The 18,729-nt window shown below is 36.6% G+C and overlaps 1 protein-coding gene across 1 annotated transcript in view; it reads left to right on the top strand.

Annotated features, from left to right (window-relative positions):
* The window catches only part of Marchf5 (membrane associated ring-CH-type finger 5), a 36,878-nt gene extending 22,328 nt beyond the window's left edge, over window positions 1–14,550 (top strand). The window contains exons 3-6 of the mRNA XM_046450023.2: window positions 4,366–4,496; window positions 9,994–10,177; window positions 10,318–10,484; window positions 11,674–14,550. Of these exons, the coding sequence (XP_046305979.1) occupies window positions 4,366–4,496; window positions 9,994–10,177; window positions 10,318–10,484; window positions 11,674–11,790 (599 nt within the window). The 3' untranslated portion in view covers window positions 11,791–14,550. The remainder of the gene's footprint in view (window positions 1–4,365; window positions 4,497–9,993; window positions 10,178–10,317; window positions 10,485–11,673) is intronic.
* Window positions 14,551–18,729: the final 4,179 nt, after the last annotated feature.

Consider the following 18,729-nt stretch of genomic DNA (forward strand, 5'->3'; position numbering starts at 1 on the left):
AGTTGTCATTCAAAAGTCTACTTTTGCAGAATCTGCTAGACAAAACTGATTGTTTCTTTTTTAATAGACATGAAATAATGAGTTTCCAAAATATTTTCAGTTCACTTTTTGATGTCACTGAAATCTGAAATGTAAAAATCTTGAGTTTACCCAAAATATTAGGATATAGTTATCTTTGCAAAAGCTTCCTTATTGTACAAAAGAATTCACAAAATAGACTTCCTTTTAATTGTAGACTTCTTTATTTCCCTTTAAATTATTGGATTTTCAAAAGTTACATAAAACTTCTTTAGTCATCATCTCTGTTGAGAGCATAAGTGGTAAGGCCCACCACAGCATTAAAAATTCAATAATGTCTTTTTTTCCCCCAATAATGCCTTTTTAAAATAATGAAATTTGTATGCCCCTAGATTTTTACCTTTCATGATACATATATTTATGCTGCTGCTCCATTAGAATGGAGCTTTTCAAGGGCTTAGGGTCTTGCCTTTCCCCATTTCCATAATTATTTATGCTATAATCTGACAATAAGAAGCAGCTAGTGACTGTTGTTATTTTCCTAAGATTATGACCCTAAGCCATAGGATAGGGCACATAAGCTCCCTGATAAGAAGAGTATGAGTTAGGTAGACTGTTATCCAGAGGATTTTAATGATTGTTCTTAGTCACCAAATATCTTGCCTATATAATCGTTAGCTCTCAAAAGTACCTCCCTTTGGTGGCAGTTTATTACTCTAATGGCATGTTTAACACTGGGTTTTTTGTTGTCCACCCCCTTCTAAATATTAAACTAATCTTGGAATGGTATGTCTGGAAGTGCAATGAAGATTTAGGCAAAATAAACTTAAGGCAAAAGCCAAGGCAGAATTTTGTCAACAAACGAGAATTCAGTGGTATAAAATGCAGTCTGTATGTATTTGGCAAATCTTCAACCCATGGAATGTGCAGAAAACTTCCAAAAGGATTTCTTGTACAAAAAAATTGATACCCAGTGATTCAGGGGACTGGGGGGCAATGAGTTCATTTTGTGAAAGCCCTCTGCAATCTTTTAAGGAAAAACAGTTCAAAAATCTAGATTGCCATTGTTTGTGATAAATAAAAGTATTATGATGGGTTGTTTTTTTAAAGAAATTCTATCACTTCATTAATAGATATTTCCAACTACTATAAGTACTTCAATAGAAAATTCATTTTATTTGAGAATCATAGGAACTTGGGATACATTAATAAATAAAACCAGGGTTGGTATCGTGGCTCTGTGGCAGAGCACTTGCCTCACACATGTGAGGCACTGGGTTCGATCCTCAGCACCACATAAAAATAAATAAACAAAGATATGTGTCCATGCATAACTAAAAAAATATTTTAAGTAAATAAAACCAAAGAAATCCTTTTCCCTTAAGAGCTTATGTTCTAATGTAATAATCAGCAAACCTTTTCTGTAAAGAACCAGATAGTATTATTTTAAACTTTGCATGTGGAATGTTTCAATAAAACTTTATTTACCAAAAGTCATCTGGCTGGATTGGGCCCACAGGTCACAGTTACTCAACCCTTGTTATAGTAAGTGGAAGTAGATTTAATAAGTAAATTAGAGTATATTATGGTAAGCGCTTTTGGAAAAAGAGAATATAAATAAAGCAAAGTAATCGAATAGGGAGTATGATGAAGTAGGGATTAGGAGGTTGGGCTTCCTGAGGTCAAGAAGAGAAACCAACTAAAGAGTTTGAAAAATAAGTGGTAAGATAAAAAGCAAGAGATGGTGATGTCCTGGAAGTGAATTGAAGAACCATATGTTAGGAATTAAAGGTGTCATGTTGCTGATAGGCCAAATAAGAGGAAGACTGAACTTAGACCATTGAATTTAGATATGTGGAGGTTGTGAAACTGCTGTGAGCAGTTTTGGTGGAGTGAGTCCAAGAGAGAATTTAAAGGAAAGATACAATTCTTTTGAGGAATTTTTTTTTACAAAGGAGCAAAGAAATATATTTAAGGGGTCAAGAAGGGTCAAGAGTTCTTTTATTAAGACAGAAGAAATAATAACATGTTTGTTTGATGGAAGTAAGCCACTAAAAAGTAGGGGGGAAATGATGTAGGAGAGTCAGAAAGAATTGGCTGGAACTGGGACCTGGAAGAATTGGTAAGGTGATGAAATATAGTTTACAAGTGAAGGAATTGACCTTCGATAAATGGAATATTGGCAGATGGGTACATGTGCTGGGGAGTCTCTAGATATTCTTTTGTGGCTTCAATTTTCTGATTTAAAAATTTTCAATAAAGAATTTGAGGAGCTGTGGCTCAGCAGTAGCACACTTGCCTGGCATGTGTGAAGCACTGGGATCAATTCTCAGCACCATATATAGATTCATAAATAAAGGTCTATCAATGACTAAAAAAAGTATATTAAAAAAAAGAATTTGAAAGGCCAAGTACAGCGGTGCACTCATGTAATACCAGCAACTCTAGAGTCTAAGGCAGAATTGAGGCCCATCTTAGGACCCTGTGTCAAAATAAAAAATAAAACCAAGTTTGGGATATAGCTCCAGTGGTATAGCACCCCTGGGCTTGATCCTCAGTATCAAAAAAAGAAAAAGAATATGGCAGTTGAAATGTAGATGTGTTATATATGTACACCCATAGTCTTCTAGTATTAGCATTTGAGGGATCTTTGGTAACTCACTAAGATGATTTTTATTGTACCTTTTGAGGGAATTATAAACTTAACCCAGTAAAACTATGTATTTCAAGAATTAAACTATTTTATGAGATTAAATGATGCATGTAATGCCTGTGTGCACCTGGTATTCTGTAAGAGTCACTCAAAAAATGCTACCTGTTGTTAGTCAGTAGGCACTGAATTAGGTTTACTTTATCTCTTTGGGTCCCAAAAGATAACCTTATCATAGTTTTTACATTTTTAAGTTAAAACTTGACAATGATAAATTAATATGCTACATTTAAATCAAAGGTCCTTGGACATCTCTCCTAATATTCCCTTCACATCATAGTCTCTCTCTCTCTCTCTTTTTTTTTTTTTTTTTTTTCAGTTCTACATGGACACAATATCTTTATTTTGTTTATTTATTTTTATGTGGTGCTAAGGATTGAACCCAGGTCTCACACGTAAGAGGCGAGCTCTACTGTTGAGCCACAACCCCAGCCCCACATCATAGTCTCTCTTTATACAGTTACAATATCACTGGCTTCTGCAGTCAATGGGGAATCTTGATCAAGGGATCCACAAGATACTTTATTTTTAAATGTTGAATTATTTTACCAGATTGTTTTGTTAATTTCTTTGTATGGTGAAGATAACTGCTGTTGTGTATAGCCTCCTTTAGATTTTAAAACCCCCAAAGGTAGGTAGTAACTCTTATACATTTCTAAGAAAATGTCTGAAGTAAGTTTATATGTAGAGGAAATCTTCAATAGATATAATGATTACTAAATCAAGAGATTTCCTTTACCTTTGGTTAAGCTTAGATATCCAATTCTTTGGCCTTGTGTGGAACAAACCTGAGACCTTTCCACTTCTATAAAAAATTCTGGAGCTAAATTATTGACTTAATGGCAGTTAGAAGAATATCTCCAAAATAGTAAGCACATAATAGAAGCATAATTGGCATCTGAAGTTGTTCAAAAGCCATAAAAACCAGCATCGTAATCATAAAAAGAAGCTTTTTCAAGAATAATATTCAACTAAATATAGCATATTGAAAATCAAGGTAAAATAAAGTGTGTAGGTACAAGAAAGTAGCCTTGGTTACCTTTACACACTGTACCAAGATACACAATGGGAGAAGCCAGAGAAAGTGATGTTCTTACCAAGTACTACAGAATTTAATGGTTGCCAGGAACTATTTGAAAAGAGCAAGCTAAAATGGCCCTTTCACTCTGCAGTAGCCAGTGTGATTAAGAAATGGAAGTAAGAGGACTCCTTCTTTCATAAGGAACAGCTGTATTTGAGGCTCTAATTATAGGTTCAATAACAAAGATAAAAATTTGAACAGGCTATTTCCCAGAATTTAGGAAGTAATATTTGCTATTCATACAAGTGATTGAGAAATGCTAAACTGTTCAAATCTGAGTTTCCACATCAGAATATAAGATTTTTTTTTTTTTAGAGAGAGAGAATTTTAATATTTATTTTTTAGTTTTTCGGCGGACACAACATCTTTGTTTGTATGTGGTGCTGAGCATCGAACCCAGGCCGCACGTATGCCAGGCGAGCGCGCTACCGCTTGAGCCACATCCCCAGCCCAGAATATAAGATTTCATAAAAGTATTTTAGATCTATAGGAAATATTGAACAAGTCAATTTTAAAATCCACCTTATGTTGAAACTTTTTTTTTTTTCTATTACAGGTCCAGTTGTTTATGTCTTGGATCTTGCAGATAGACTGATCTCAAAAGCTTGTCCATTTGCTGCAGCAGGAATAATGGTTGGCTCTATCTATTGGACAGCTGTGACTTACGGAGCAGTAACAGTGATGCAGGTTTATTATTTTACTTTATTCAGTGATACTACCTTTGATGTGAAGATCTATTAAATATTTTTAATTTATTATTTTGGATAAGTAATGATGTGGCTTAAAATAAGAAAAGATATAAAAAGCTATCTAGTGAGAAGTCTTCCTATTCCTGTTCTTCATTTGTCCAGGTCCCATCTCATCTCTCTAGGTAACCACTGTTGTTAGTTTCATATATATTTCTCCAGTTTGACTTCATGTACAAGAAAAAACAAACAGGTTTTTTGTTGTTGTTGTTGTTGTTCTACTCTCCTATCCCCTGAAATGTAACTGTAGCTTTTTTTTCTTTTCTTTTTTTGGGTGGTTTTGGGGATTGAATTCAGGGCCTCATGAATGCTAGGCAAGCATGTACCACTGAGCTATATCCCCAACACCTGTAGCCCTTTTTCTTTTTTGTAAAAGAAATTGAATTCAGGGACACTGAGCCACATTTCCAGCTCTTTTTATATTTTTTAGAAACAGGGTCTCACTAGTTACTGAGGCTGGCTTTGAACTCAGCTGCCTCAGCTTCTTGAGCTGCTGGGATTACAGGTATTTGCTACTTCACCCACTGTAATTGGCTGCCCTCTTTTTTTTTTTTTTTTTTTTTTTTTTGTGGTGCTGGGGATTGAACCCAGGGCCTTGTACATGTAAGGCAAGCACTCTACCAACTGAGCTATAGCCCCAGTCCTCCCCTCTTGGGGGTCTTTTTATATGACTATACAGAAATTTAGTATTCTGTGTATGGAATTACAACAGTTTATTAACCAGTCTCTTATTGATGGACAATTAATTGCTTCCAATCTTATGTTATTATAAACTGCTGCAATCAGTAACTTCTGAAGATTAAAGAGTCTTAAAATTTCAAGATTCATTCCCAAGCACTTGATTCTCTTCTTTTTCATCTCTTCCTTAAAGATATTCAGCTATCGTCTTGTTTTACTGTGTGTGTGTGTGTGTGAGTGTGTGTGTGTGTGTTTTCAGATCAGCCTTTCATCCTGTTCTTTCTAGTCATGTAATTGCAGCTTAACCCCTCTTCTTCAGTGACCTATTTTGACTTCACACATAACTAAAATCAGACTAGTTTTTTTGTTGTTGTTTTGCAGTTAAGTTGGGTTTTTTAAAATTTTGTTCTAATTATACACGACAGCAGAATGCACTTCAATTCATAGTACACAAATGGAGCACAATTTTTCACTTCTTTGGTTGTACACAAAGTAGAATCGCACCATTTCTGCAATCATACATGTACCTAGGGTAATGATGTCTGATTGATTCTACCATCTTTTTTATCCCATGCCCCCTCCCCTCTTCTCCCTTCCCTTTGCCCAATTCAAAGTTCTCCATTCATCCTATGCCACTCTCCTCATTATAGATCAGCATCCACTTATCAGAGAAAACATTCAGCCTTTGGTATTTTTTGGGATTGACTTACTTTGCTTACTTCTCCAACTCCATCCATTTACCTGCAGATGCCATAATTTTATTCTCTTTTAATCCTGAGTAATATTCCATTGTGTATATATAACACAGTTTCCTTATCCATTCATCTATTGAAGGGCATCTAGGTTGGTTCCACAGTTTAGCTCTTGTGAATTGAGGTGCAATAAATATTGATGTGGCTGCGTCACTGCAGTATGATGATTTTAAGTTCTTTGGATATAGACCAAGGAGTGGGGTAGCTGGGTCAAATGGTGGTTCCATTCCAAGTTTTCTTTTTTCTTTTTTCTTTGGTACTGGGAATTGAACTCAGGGGTACTCAACCACTAAGTCACAATCCCAGCCCTTTTTTGTATTTTATTTAGAAACAGGGTCTCACTGAGTTACTTTACTAAGTTGCTGAGGCTGGCTTTGAATTCATGATCCTCCTGCCTCAGCCTCCTGAGGCTGTTATTACAGGTGTGCACCACCATGCCCGGCCCATTCCAAGTTTTCTAAGGAGCTTGCACACTGCTTTCCAGATTGGTTGCACCAATTTGCATTCCACCAGCAATACATGAATGTACCTTTTCCCCACATTCTTGCCAACACTTATTATTGTTTATATTCTTGGTAATGGCCATTCTGACTGGAGTGAGATGAAATCTTAGAATAGTTATGATTTGCATTTCTCTAATTACTAGAGATTTTTAATATGGATTGATTGTATAACTTCTTCTGAGAAGCGTCTGTTCAGTTTCTTAGCCCATTTATTGATTGGGTTTTTTGTTTTGTTTGTTTTTTGTTGTTGTTTTTTGAGTTCTTAAACATCCTGAAGATTAGAGATCTATCTATTGTGCGTGTGGTAAAAATTGGCTCCCATTCTGTAGGCTCTCTCTTCACCTCATTGTTTCTTTTGCTGATAAGAAGCTTTTCAGTTTGAATTCATCCCATTTATTGATTCTTGATTTTGTTTCTTGTGCTTTGGGAGTCTTGTTAAGGAAGTGAGAGCCTAATGATGAAGATTTAGGCCTACTTTTTCTTCTATTAGGCTCAGGGCCTCTGGTCCTGGATTCTTGATCCACTTTGAGTTGAGTTTTGGGCATGGTGAGAGATAGGAGTTCAATTTCATTTTGCTACATATGTATTTCCAGTTTTCCCAGCACCATTTGTTGAATAAGCTATCTTTTCTCCAGTGAATATTTTTGGCACCTTTGTCTAGTACGACATTACCATATTTACATGGGTTTGTCTCTGTGTCCTCTATTCTATACCATTGGTCTACAAGTCTATTTTGGTGCCAATACCATGCTGTTTTTGTTACTATAGTTCTCTAGTAGAGTTTTAAGGTCTGGTATAGTGATGCCACCTGCTTCACTCCTCTTGCTAAGGATTGCCTTGGCTATTCTGGGTCTCTTATTTTTCCAGATGAATTTCATGATTGCTTTTTCTATTTCTATGAGGAATGTCATTGGGATTTTGATTGGAATTGCATTAAATCTGTGTAATGCTTTTGGTAATATGGCCATTTTGGCAGTGTTAATTCTGCCTATTCTAGAACAAGGGAGATCTTTCCATCTTCTAAGGTCTTCTTTAATTTCTTTCTTTAGTGTTCTGTAGTTTTCATTGTAGAGATCTTTTACCTCTTTTTTTAGGTTGATTCTCAAGTATTTTATTTTTGAGGCTATTGTAAATGAAGTAGTTTTCCTAATTTCTCTTTCAGAGGATTCCAGACTTGTCTGGAAACCTAAATTTTTTCCCAATTATAACTTCTCTGTCTTTGATTCCTACTGTCTTTCCATTCTGGGTTTGTATCCTACAATCTTAGATTGCCTTTGCTCTTCCTACTTGATGGCCCCCTATCCAGTCCACCAACCAAGTCTAAGTAGTTTTTCTGTTTTGATAGGCCTTGGCCTTGCTTCTGTAGCTTTCTTTCTATAATCTTTACCACCTGGCTTTTTGTCATTCCTTCATCATACCTAGATGGCTAAAGGAACCCTCTTGATTGGTTTCTCTGACTTCATTCTTTTCTATCCATCCTTCCAAATGAATCTTTTTAAAGTACCTTCAACTTCAACAGCTTACTCCCCAGTATTTGTTTTTGGGGATTTTAGGTTTTGGTTTTGGTTTTTTGGGGAGGTGGGGTTTGATGCTGGGAATTGAACCCAGCGCCACTTTACCACAGAGCTACATTCCCAAACCCTTTTTTTTCCTCCTAGAGACAGGATTTCAATAAGTTGCTCAGGGCCTTGCTGAGGCTGGCCTTGAACTTCTGATCCTTCTGCTGAGCTCAGCCTCCCAAGTTGCTGAGATTAAAGGCCTGCACCAACACACCTAGTTGATTAACACACTTAGGTTTGTAAATGATGTAATTTGCTTTTCTATAATATAGAGAGTGCATGGCAAAAAAAGGGACAGAGTTATATCTAATATTCTAAAAGTTGCATTGACCTATGAATAGTAAGCAGTCTTTATGATTGTTCCATTAATAATCATGGTGAAATAAAGTATTATGAGGCTTCTTCATAAAATGTTGATGGCATCCCAGAAATCTAGATATAGTCACTGGAATGAATCACAAATAGTAAAACATCATTTGTCATGATTATAATCAATAAAAGTTGAGGGCTGAGGATGTGGCTCAAGCGGTAGCGCGCTCACCTGGCATGTATGCTGCCCAGGTTTGATCCTCAGCACCACATACAAACAAAGATGTTGTGTCCGCCAAAAACTAAAAAATAAATATTAAAATTCTCTCTCTCTCTCTTTAAAAAAAAAAAAAAGTTGAGATTCACTGACTTGGAAAAAATGCAGAGTCCTCCACAGTCATATTTCATCCTACTTTGAGGCCTATTGACCTGTGTCCTCCACTCCATCCTTTTTTTTTTTTTGAGAATTTTTTAATATTTATTTTTTAGTTTTCAGCGAACACAACATCTTTGTTTGTATGTGGTGCTGAGGATCGAACCCGGGCCACATGCATACCAGGCAAGCACGCTACCGCTTGAGCCACATCCCCAGCCCTCCATCCTTATTTTGTTTAGTTTACCTTTGTATTTTGGCTTATGTCATCTTCTCTGCCTACTGCCTGCCTTTCCAGTCTTTTCTCCACTTACCCAAATCTAAACCCTCCTTATAGGCTTAGCTACTCTTTCTCCATGAAGCTTACCAGCTACTTACTACCTGTTGTAATTTATTCCTCTGCATTCATGATATTTCTCAAATTGCAGTTTTGTGACAAAGAAACTGTTATTTCTAATTTACTAGCTTAGAGATTTTACATGTCTAGTGCTATATAGCAAGAAAGAAGCATTAGGACTCCTATCTCTAGAACACAGGCAGCTGAAGCATTTCATCCTGGAACAGAGGAACCTTAACATCCAGCCTAGTTCCTACTTTTAGAACTTAAAAAAAAAAGAAGAAGAAAGAAAATTATTATGTTGCTACTGCTGTTTTGTTTTTTTTTTTTGTTGTTGTTGTTGTTGTTTTTGAGTCAGGATCTCATTATGTGGCCCAGGCTGATTGAACTCCCAAGTGGCTGGGCTTATAGGCATGTGCCACTGTGCCCTGGGCCTTGCACATGGGCAGCACATGTTCTACCACTGAACTATACCCAAGTCCCAAGAAGTGAGTTTTCAGCCATCTCTCAAAGACAACCAGTGCTACCCCTTGGCTGACTGTGCTTACCTCCTAGAAGGAATAGCAGGAATACAGATGTTCTTTGAAGACAGATAGGGCCTAGAATCTTATCCCAGTCCTATATCCCACTCCAGCAAAATCAAATGAGAGAAATAGAAGCAAACACCAAGCCCCCGCTCCTCCACTGAAATGTAATCAGCCATTTTTAATTTCAATGTAATATGAAATAGCATGGACTTTGTTTTTTCCCTGAATAAAGAGATTTCTTATAAAAAAAAATCCAGACCAATAGCTTTCCAGTTTTTTTTTTAATATTTATTTCTATATCTTTTGCAATTAAGCATTTCCTATAAAGTGAACTAAACTCAAACATGCACCACTTCATTTGATAAGAAAACGATTCTAACAAATGTTAACTGTTTCATAGGTTGTAGGCCATAAAGAAGGGCTGGATGTTATGGAGAGAGCTGATCCTTTATTTCTTTTAATTGGACTTCCTACTATTCCTGTCATGCTGATATTAGGCAAGATGATTCGCTGGGAGGATTATGTGCTTAGACTATGGCGCAAATACTCAAATAAACTACAAATTTTGAACAGTATATTTCCAGGTAAGGTCCTGAATTTTGATTATAAGGTTTTCTGTCAAACTGACCTTATAGAAGAACCATAACATTTTAGAGAAATGTTTGAAGATTTTTTTGTAGCTATTCTGAAGTATTAGCACTAATATACTGCATCTTTTCTATAGGGATTGGTTGTCCTGTTCCCCGAATTCCAGCCGAAGCTAATCCTTTAGCAGATCATGTCTCTGCTACCCGAATTTTGTGTGGAGCCCTTGTCTTTCCTACTATTGCGACAATAGTTGGTAAACTGATGTTCAGTAGTGTTAACTCTAATTTACAAAGGACAATCTTGGTAAGATGGCTTTAATGTTTGTTACTTTTTCAAGTGACATACAAAAGACAATTAACTATATTTGCTTTTAAAGAGGAGAGGGTATACAAATATTGGATTCATGGCTCCTGTGCCTTAAGCATCTGTTTAATCATACTGTCATCCACTAGCTTGAGTGGAATAAAAAAGGGAAGAGGGCTGGGGATATAGCTCAACTGGTAGAGTGCTTCCCCCGCATGCACAAGGCCCTGGGTTCGATCCCCAGCAGCACCACAAAAAAAAAAAAAAAAAGCCGCTATAGTAGTTCTGGCTTTCTAGAACTATTTTGAAAGTAAATTACAGAATATGGATGAATCATTATCCATCCCATTTGCCAACTGGATTATGGTAAAGAGCTTCTGCTGTAGGGTCAGAATGCCTGATTTAATCCTTTTCTTTCTTTCTTTTTTTTTTTTTTTTTTTTTTGTACTGAGGTTTGAACCCACAGCTGCTTTATCACTGAGCAGTCTATATCCATAGCCTTTTTTATTTTTTATTTTGGGACAGGGTCTCAACCAAGTTGAATTGCCCTGCTAAATTGCTGAGGCTGATCTTGAACTTGTGATGCCTCCCAAGTTACTGGGATTATAGGCATGTGCCACTGTGCCCTATCCTGATTTAAATCCTAACCCAGAAACAGCCTTGCTATGAAACATAAACCAAATTTCTTGACTTCTCTGTGCCTGTAGAATGGGTGGCTATCTTGGAATAATTACAAGGATTAACTCAGATAAATACTGGCACATAGTAAACTCTCCTATTGTTTACTGTCTTTTTGGAGGTGGGGGAGGGCAGATCAACCCCAGATTTTAAACATGCTATGCAAGCACTCTACCACTGAGCCAAACCCCAAGCCTCTTGCTTTCATTACTATTATTCCATTTTCCCCCTCTGGTACTCTGCACATAGTGCCTTGACATTCTTCTTACTATATCAGAATGGATATAGAACTAAGTGGAAGGAAAATTACTCAGGATAATGGGGAAGGCATTTCCATATTCTGTTACTTATAATGTTTATCTCTCTCAATCCCTATTAGAAAAGATAACCATTCACTTGCAGTCACCTGATTTAGGTTAGCATAAAAGCCTATGTCTTTGGTGATCTAAATATAATTCTTTTTACTGTCTAGACCTGCATTATAAAAAGCTAATTTTCCTTTTTATTCTAGGGTGGAATTGCTTTTGTTGCCATAAAAGGAGCATTTAAGGTTTACTTCAAACAGCAGCAATATTTACGTCAGGCACACCGCAAAATTCTAAATTATCCAGAGCAAGAAGAAGCATAAAACTGTGACTTCTGTTTGTTCTGCAGTCCTCTCATCCTTATGAGTCTGTTGTGTTGTTTTGATTCCATCATTAATGCACTAGTGGAGACTTGTTATAAGCTGCTGCTCCTATATTTTTAAGAAATATAATAAAGCACTTAGGGCAGGGGAAATCCTCTCAGTAATCACGGAACCTAAGGATGTGATTCGTTTTCATGGTTTTGTATGTACTTCTTTTGTGGCAGTCATCTAAACCATTATCTTAGCATGGTAAACCTGAGTTTGTTCATATTTTCTCCAGATATGTAAAGATCAGACTGTACAAATATTAAAAATGCACATGCTGTTTTATTCTAATGCCTCTTTTGTACATGTTCATGTTCAGTGTTTTCTTAGAATCAGCAACTTAATGAAGGTACTATGAGGATTTTTCTCACTGACATAATTTGATTACTTGCGAAACAGGAACACATGTTAATTTGAGGAAATGTAAATTAGTTATGAATAAGTAACAAACCAAAAATGTATGTAAACATCAAATAATTATCTGAACAAATGAAATTTTGTTGTGTTTTCCTTAACTCATGTGATGTCCTCCAAATGTGTAGGGTAAAAGTTCACAGGGCTTCCAGATCACTTTTTCACTATTAAATTTTATTTATACAATGTTGACATCTCATAATTCATAATGTAATTTTGACTCATGTAGTCTTGATTATAGTGTGTGTATATTTGTGTGTGTGTGAGGATGTGTGTGTGTGTGAGAGAGATCAGATCCTTTGATCTCTGGAGTAAGATTTATAAATCCATATTTGTAGAAATTAGAGCTGCCAGTTTATAGTAGTTAAACAGAGGATGATTTGCAAAAAAAAAATGAAAACAAAAAAGTCAAAATTATTTTATTCTCCTCTTTCATTGATTCAGATATTTGTTGATCACCTCATATTTGCCCCAGGCACTATACAGAGTGCTGTTGGATACAGTGGTGAACAAGAGAGTTGGTCCTAGCTCTTACGGTGTTTATAATTTAGTGTCAGCAGATAGAAAAACAGCAGTGAGTATACCAAGGTGAGGCCTTGAACTCTTTGCTTTAATATCAGTCAATGAGGAGATAATTACGAAAACAAGTCCTGAGTAAATATTGAGGTCACTGTTTTTGACTCTGTCAGTTTATTATAGAAAACCAATACTAATGTTTTTAGATTTTAATTGCTTGTCATATTTGAGGCTAGCACCTTAATAATCATTGTTTAAGTAGTTTTGTGTTCACTTTTCAAAAGTAATTATTTATTTTAAGTCATTTTCAATAGAGTGGCCATCTTAATGTCCAGCAATCTGAATAGTCTTTCAATTATTTTCACTAGCTAAAATTAATTTTTAAAGGTAGTTATAAAAACCCTATTTATTATTATTTTGTTCACAGTATCTAATGCATGATAATAGTAAATGTTTCTTAATGATAAGTGGCCACTTTCTTTAGGAGTGTAGCATATATAGGTTGAGCTATGTTAGATTGTAATAATGTTTGTTAATTTTAGTAATTAAAGACTGGTATCATTCTGTAGTATAAATGTCTTAATTTTGAGTTGTATGGCATTTATGTGAATGGATGTTGAATGTTAAAAGTTGTAATTATTTGGGGAGAAAAGAAGATTTGACTGAGTCTTATTAAGAACACTGCTACCATTCTGAAGGGGAAATATAAAATCTATGACTATATATAAAATCTTAGGTTATATAGCTGTAATTATAAAATATATTGGCTTTTCTTTAATTTTCAATATGAAAAGATATATTAAGTAGACATTTCCTGCATAGTTTTGTTATACAGAACAGCTTCTAGGCAGCATTTATTAATGTTACGCAAGCACACAGTTCCCTATTTACTCCTTTAATGCCCAAGATGGGGAATAACTTCTTGGGTTTATTGGCATCAAGGCCCTGGAGGGCCAGAGAAGCAACAACTATAATCCTTTGAGGGCAGGAGGGAGGCGTTTCTAAGGCTATGCAGAAGGAACTACAAGTGCCTGGGGACCAGAGTGACCTCTAGACCTGGAATGGAACACTTATAGAGCCTTAGCTTAAGAAATACCATGTGCCAGTTGTTCCGGGAAGGTGGCCTGCCCTGCCATGAAGCAACAAAGAACGTAGGCAAACTGAAAGTTGGATGGACCTGAGTTCAGATCCTAATTCAGCTTTTCATAACTGCATATGACCTTTGCCAGGTAACTTAACTTTTCTTCCCCACAGTTCTCTTCATACTGAAATGCAGATAATACTTAGAAGACTATCTGCAATTAACTGAGAAGGGAACAGAGGCACTTTCAGCACAAAATACGCCCTAAGAAGTAGTTTATTAATTGCTACTGTTTTTACACTCTAGGAAAAAGAGAATGAAGAGGTAAAGGAAAGGCAGCAGAGTACAAATTCAAGAGATGATGTGGCCTTTTGAGATGGATGGGTATATTTTGTTTTCTAGTTTATTTTCATATTGCTTTTTTGTTATTTCCAGAAACTTTAATGTTTTAAACCTCTTTTATAAAATTCAACAACTATTAGAAATCTATTCTTTGCAGAAGTTATCTCCATTTAAGTGGCTGAAAATATTGTTCATCATTACATGATTATCAAATGACTATGAAGAATATAAAATTAAACTTAGTGACTTAGTCACTGCCTTGCTAATTCTGCTGTAATTTTTTCAAATGTCTTGTTTTTAATATAGCGGACTATCTCAATACTGGCTGGATTAAGTTGAATAAAGAATTTTTATGTTCTCTAGGTGTGCTTTGTCTGTTGAACAAATCCCAGAACTATTCATTAATTCTGTACCTGCCTATGTAATTGTTTTTAAATTTGTGCAAGAATTCTAGTGAGACTTCTCAATATAAAAATAATATGCAATTTAAAAAGTATAAAGGCATTTGTCTTAATTTTTGGTAATCAGGCTAGCCTAAATTCCAAGTGAGTTCTAGTGATTAACATATGTTCCTCCTTTCCTCAGAGCCTCTTGAACTGAATATGATTAGACAAGTAACTAGGCAAGGATTGTGGTGGTCTTGTACCATGGAATTTTACAAATTAGTCAAGTGAATTGGAAACACAAAGTGCTTCCTCTGACATACTGAGAACTTAAGTTTCTGAAATAGAATCTTCTGGAATGACTAAGTCAAATAAAGGCTACAGGGATTGATTGCATTGGATCTAAGTAATTTTGTTACCTCTCTCTGAGAGACTAACAGGGAAATGGCCTGAAGTTGAAAGGTACTAGATGCATGTTCTAGCTGATAATAGAGGTTTGTTCATAGCTTTCGTTGATTCTCTGAAATCAAAATTTGCTGTTTCTCTGCTGTCACTCCTCCCCATGCTCATCAGAAATGCAAAAAGTGATGGACCAATCTTATTTATTCAACTAGGCAAAAAGGAAGGGAGGAAGGGTTTGTAGCTGAATACCTATAGAAGCTTTGTGTACAAGTAACAGACCATCTGGTCAACCCATGTAGCTTCAAGCATTTTATTGGTAAGAGCATGCCCAGGCAACATAAACTACTCTAGCAGATGTTTGTTGGCCACTTTTACATCCTAGGAGCTATGTTAAATCCTGGAGTAGAATAGTGAATAAGCCTGCTTTGAGATTTTTTTTTTTTTTAAACCATTTTAAAGCATACAGTTCAGTCCCTGATACTGAAGTCCTTGTAATCTGTTGCTGCTATAACAGAATACCTGAGATTGAGTAACTTCATAACAATAGAAATTTGTCACGACTCTGGAATTGGAAATCCAAGATTATGGGGCTGGCAGATTAGGTGTCTGGTGAGAGCTGCTTTCTGCTTCCAAGATGGCACCGTGTTGCTGCATCCTCCTAAAATACAAAAGCAAATAAGCCAGGTGTGGTGGCACATGCCTGTAATCCCAGCAGCTTCAGGAGGCTGAGGCAGGGGGATAGCCAGTTCAGAGCCAGCCTCAACAATCTAGTGAGGCCATAAGCAATTTAGGGAGAACCTGTCTCTAAATAAAAAATACATAAAAGAGCTGGGGATATGGTTCAGTGACTAAATGCCCCTACGTTCAATCCCTGGCAAACAAAATAATAATAATAGGTATTCTGAAAGGCAGAAAGGGGCAAATGTTCCCTTGTACTCTTTTGTAAGGTCTCTAATCCATTCATAAGGGCTCTGCCCTCATGACTCAATCACATTCTAAAGGACCCACCTCTTAATGTTATCACACTGTTAAGTTTTAGGTTTTGGAAAGACTGTATAGCAGAAATATACCGGTATTTTCATGGAGTTGTGCAACCATTACCACCAATACCAGAATGTTTCCAGCACCTCAGAAAGAAACCCCATATCTAGCAGCAGTCTGAGTTTACTCCTCCTCCTGTCCCTGCCAACCACTTATCAACTTTTCATCTGCATTAACCTATTCGGGATATAAATGAAATCATATGATATGTGGCCATTTGTGTCTGGCTACCTTCCTTAGCTTTCATGGTTCATCTATGTTGTATGTACCAGTACTTCATTTTTTTTAATAGTTGAATAATATCCAACATGGTATGAACATATCACATTTATTCATTCATTAGTTGATGGAATTTGAGGGGGTATTCTCTTTTGAACCTACTTCAATCATACTTTTACCCTTATACTTCACCAGAACTATTTTAATCAAAATCATCAACTATCTCATTGCTAAATCCAAAGGTCAATTCCTGGTCTTCACCTTATTTAACGTATATTAAACATTTGACCCAGTCATAGCTCCACCATTCTTGAAACCATTTCTTCACTGACTTCTCCTCTTCCTCATTGGCTGCTACTTCTCAGTATCCTTTGTTGGATCTTCTTCATCTCTTAACCTGTAAGTATTGAAGAATCCAAGGGCTCAGTGCTTAGCTCTATCTTCTTGTTCTACACTGCCTAGGTGAACTCATAGACCCCTGACCATCTATCAGGTGATCTATCATCTATAATACGAAAATTCCAAATTTGCATCTTTAGCCAAGACTGCTCCCCTAAGTTCCCAACTTGAATATTTAACTGTCAGTACCTTCATTTATAGAGAGAGATTTTAGATAGATTGATAGATATAGATCTATAAAGAGTGACATTTCAGATTTATCCCAAGCTGTGTGGAGAGTCCCTGGAGAGTGACAAGTTACATGAGGAGAGCAAGGATTGGAGGAGGAGAGGAAGAAAAAGGAGCACCTTTTTGTGAGTGAGCCCCCAATTAATGCCATATTGATCAGAGACCACCTGACTAAGCTCTTCCTGAGTTCCTTACCCACAAAATCTCCAGCAAAACAAAAAGGGGTACTTTGTTATGCAACAATAGATAACTGAGAAGCCTAGTGATAACAATTAGTCATAGGCATGAGGCATCTAAAAAGGTTAACCTCAGGTTTTCCCCATCATCACCATGGTTCTGGTGACTGAACTCAGGGGTGTTCTACTGAGCTACATCCCCAAATTTTTTTTAAATTTGTTTTTAGTTGTTGATGGACCTTTATTTTATTTGCTTATTTATATGTGGTGCTGGGAATCGAACCCAGTGTCTCACATGTACAAGGCAGGCGCTCTGCCATTGAGCTACTACTCCAGCCCCATCCCCAACCTTTTTAAAAAATGTTTTGAGACAGGATCTCACTTAATTGCCAATGCTGGCCTTGAACTTGCAATCCTTCTGCCTTAGCCTCTCAAGTTGCTGGGGTTACAGGCGAGTACCACCATGCCTAGCAACCTTAAGTATTTCTGATTCAATTGTCAAGGGCATCCCTATGGTGACGGAAGCATGAGGATGGCTCAGCCTGAAGTTAAAATACTTTGGAACTCTGCTGTTCCTCTTATTCTGATACCATGTCCACCAGGCATCTCAGATTTTCAGAGACCAGTCCCTAGGAGACACTGCCTGTATCTTGTATGTTTCATCCTGGTCTTGCTGGCAACCATGGTGAATTAGTAAAATGATCTCTTTGCCTTTCCTGAAATTTGATCACTAGGTGAGAATGTGCTGATTATGAGCCACGAGGATACTAGACTGTCCTTATGCCTGCAAAAGAGCTGTAGTTATCACTGTAACTTAATAAGAGGGCATTCTGAAACCTCCCATTTTATGGGAAATCTTTATTTAGTTGCTCTTAAAGGACTGCGGAGAGCAAGACAGCATTCAGAGCAGAAGGCCAGCTTCAACTGCTTTTTGCTGAGAGGACTCATCTGAGGACCAGATCTGTGTACTTGTCTTCTGTTGACTTCTTTACTCTTCGTTATCCCGCATTTAGCCGATGAGAACATGGTGGTTGAGTGCCTCTATTCTATTTCATTTGTTCATTCTGCAAGGCTATAATAACCACCACATAGCTCTGATGTTAAATTGGGTGTCATTCTTTTTTCACTGAGTTTTAATTACGTAGAGTAGATACAAATCCTTAAAGGATAACAACTCAGTGGATTTTCATACATATATACTTCTGTGTGACTACCATCTATACCACTTAGAAATTTCCATCTCCCTAGAAAGAGCAGTTCTCTCTCCCTCCCCCCACCTCTCTTTTCCCAGTCAATATATCCCCCAGAGGCAACCCTCTCCTAACATGTACCTACAGTGTTTTTAACATTAGCCATTCTGGTGGGAGTAGAGTAGCATTTTACTATATGATGTAATTCTTAACAAAGGTTGTTGAGGTTGAAGCTAATGTGCTGCCTCTGTCCACAGACTGCTAAAAGGAGGCAAGTAACAAGGTTTCATGACTGGCTAAATAAATCAAGCAGCTGTGATTTTTGTATTATTTTGACAGTGATAATTCAAACTGAAACTATTTTCTCACTTGAAAATATGAAAATATCTACTGATATACATCTAACTAAAATCCTGAGAATAATATATTAAAATCAGAAAAGATTAGCATTTAGAACAAATATTCCATTTCATTGAGTCCATGGATAATTACTGTGGGTGATC

Source organism: Marmota monax, unplaced genomic scaffold (assembly GCF_021218885.2).
Source record: "Marmota monax isolate L192 unplaced genomic scaffold, Marmota_monax_Labrador192_F-V1.1 WCK01_AAM20220418_F8-fsc00004, whole genome shotgun sequence".
Taxonomy (NCBI): domain Eukaryota; kingdom Metazoa; phylum Chordata; class Mammalia; order Rodentia; family Sciuridae; genus Marmota; species Marmota monax.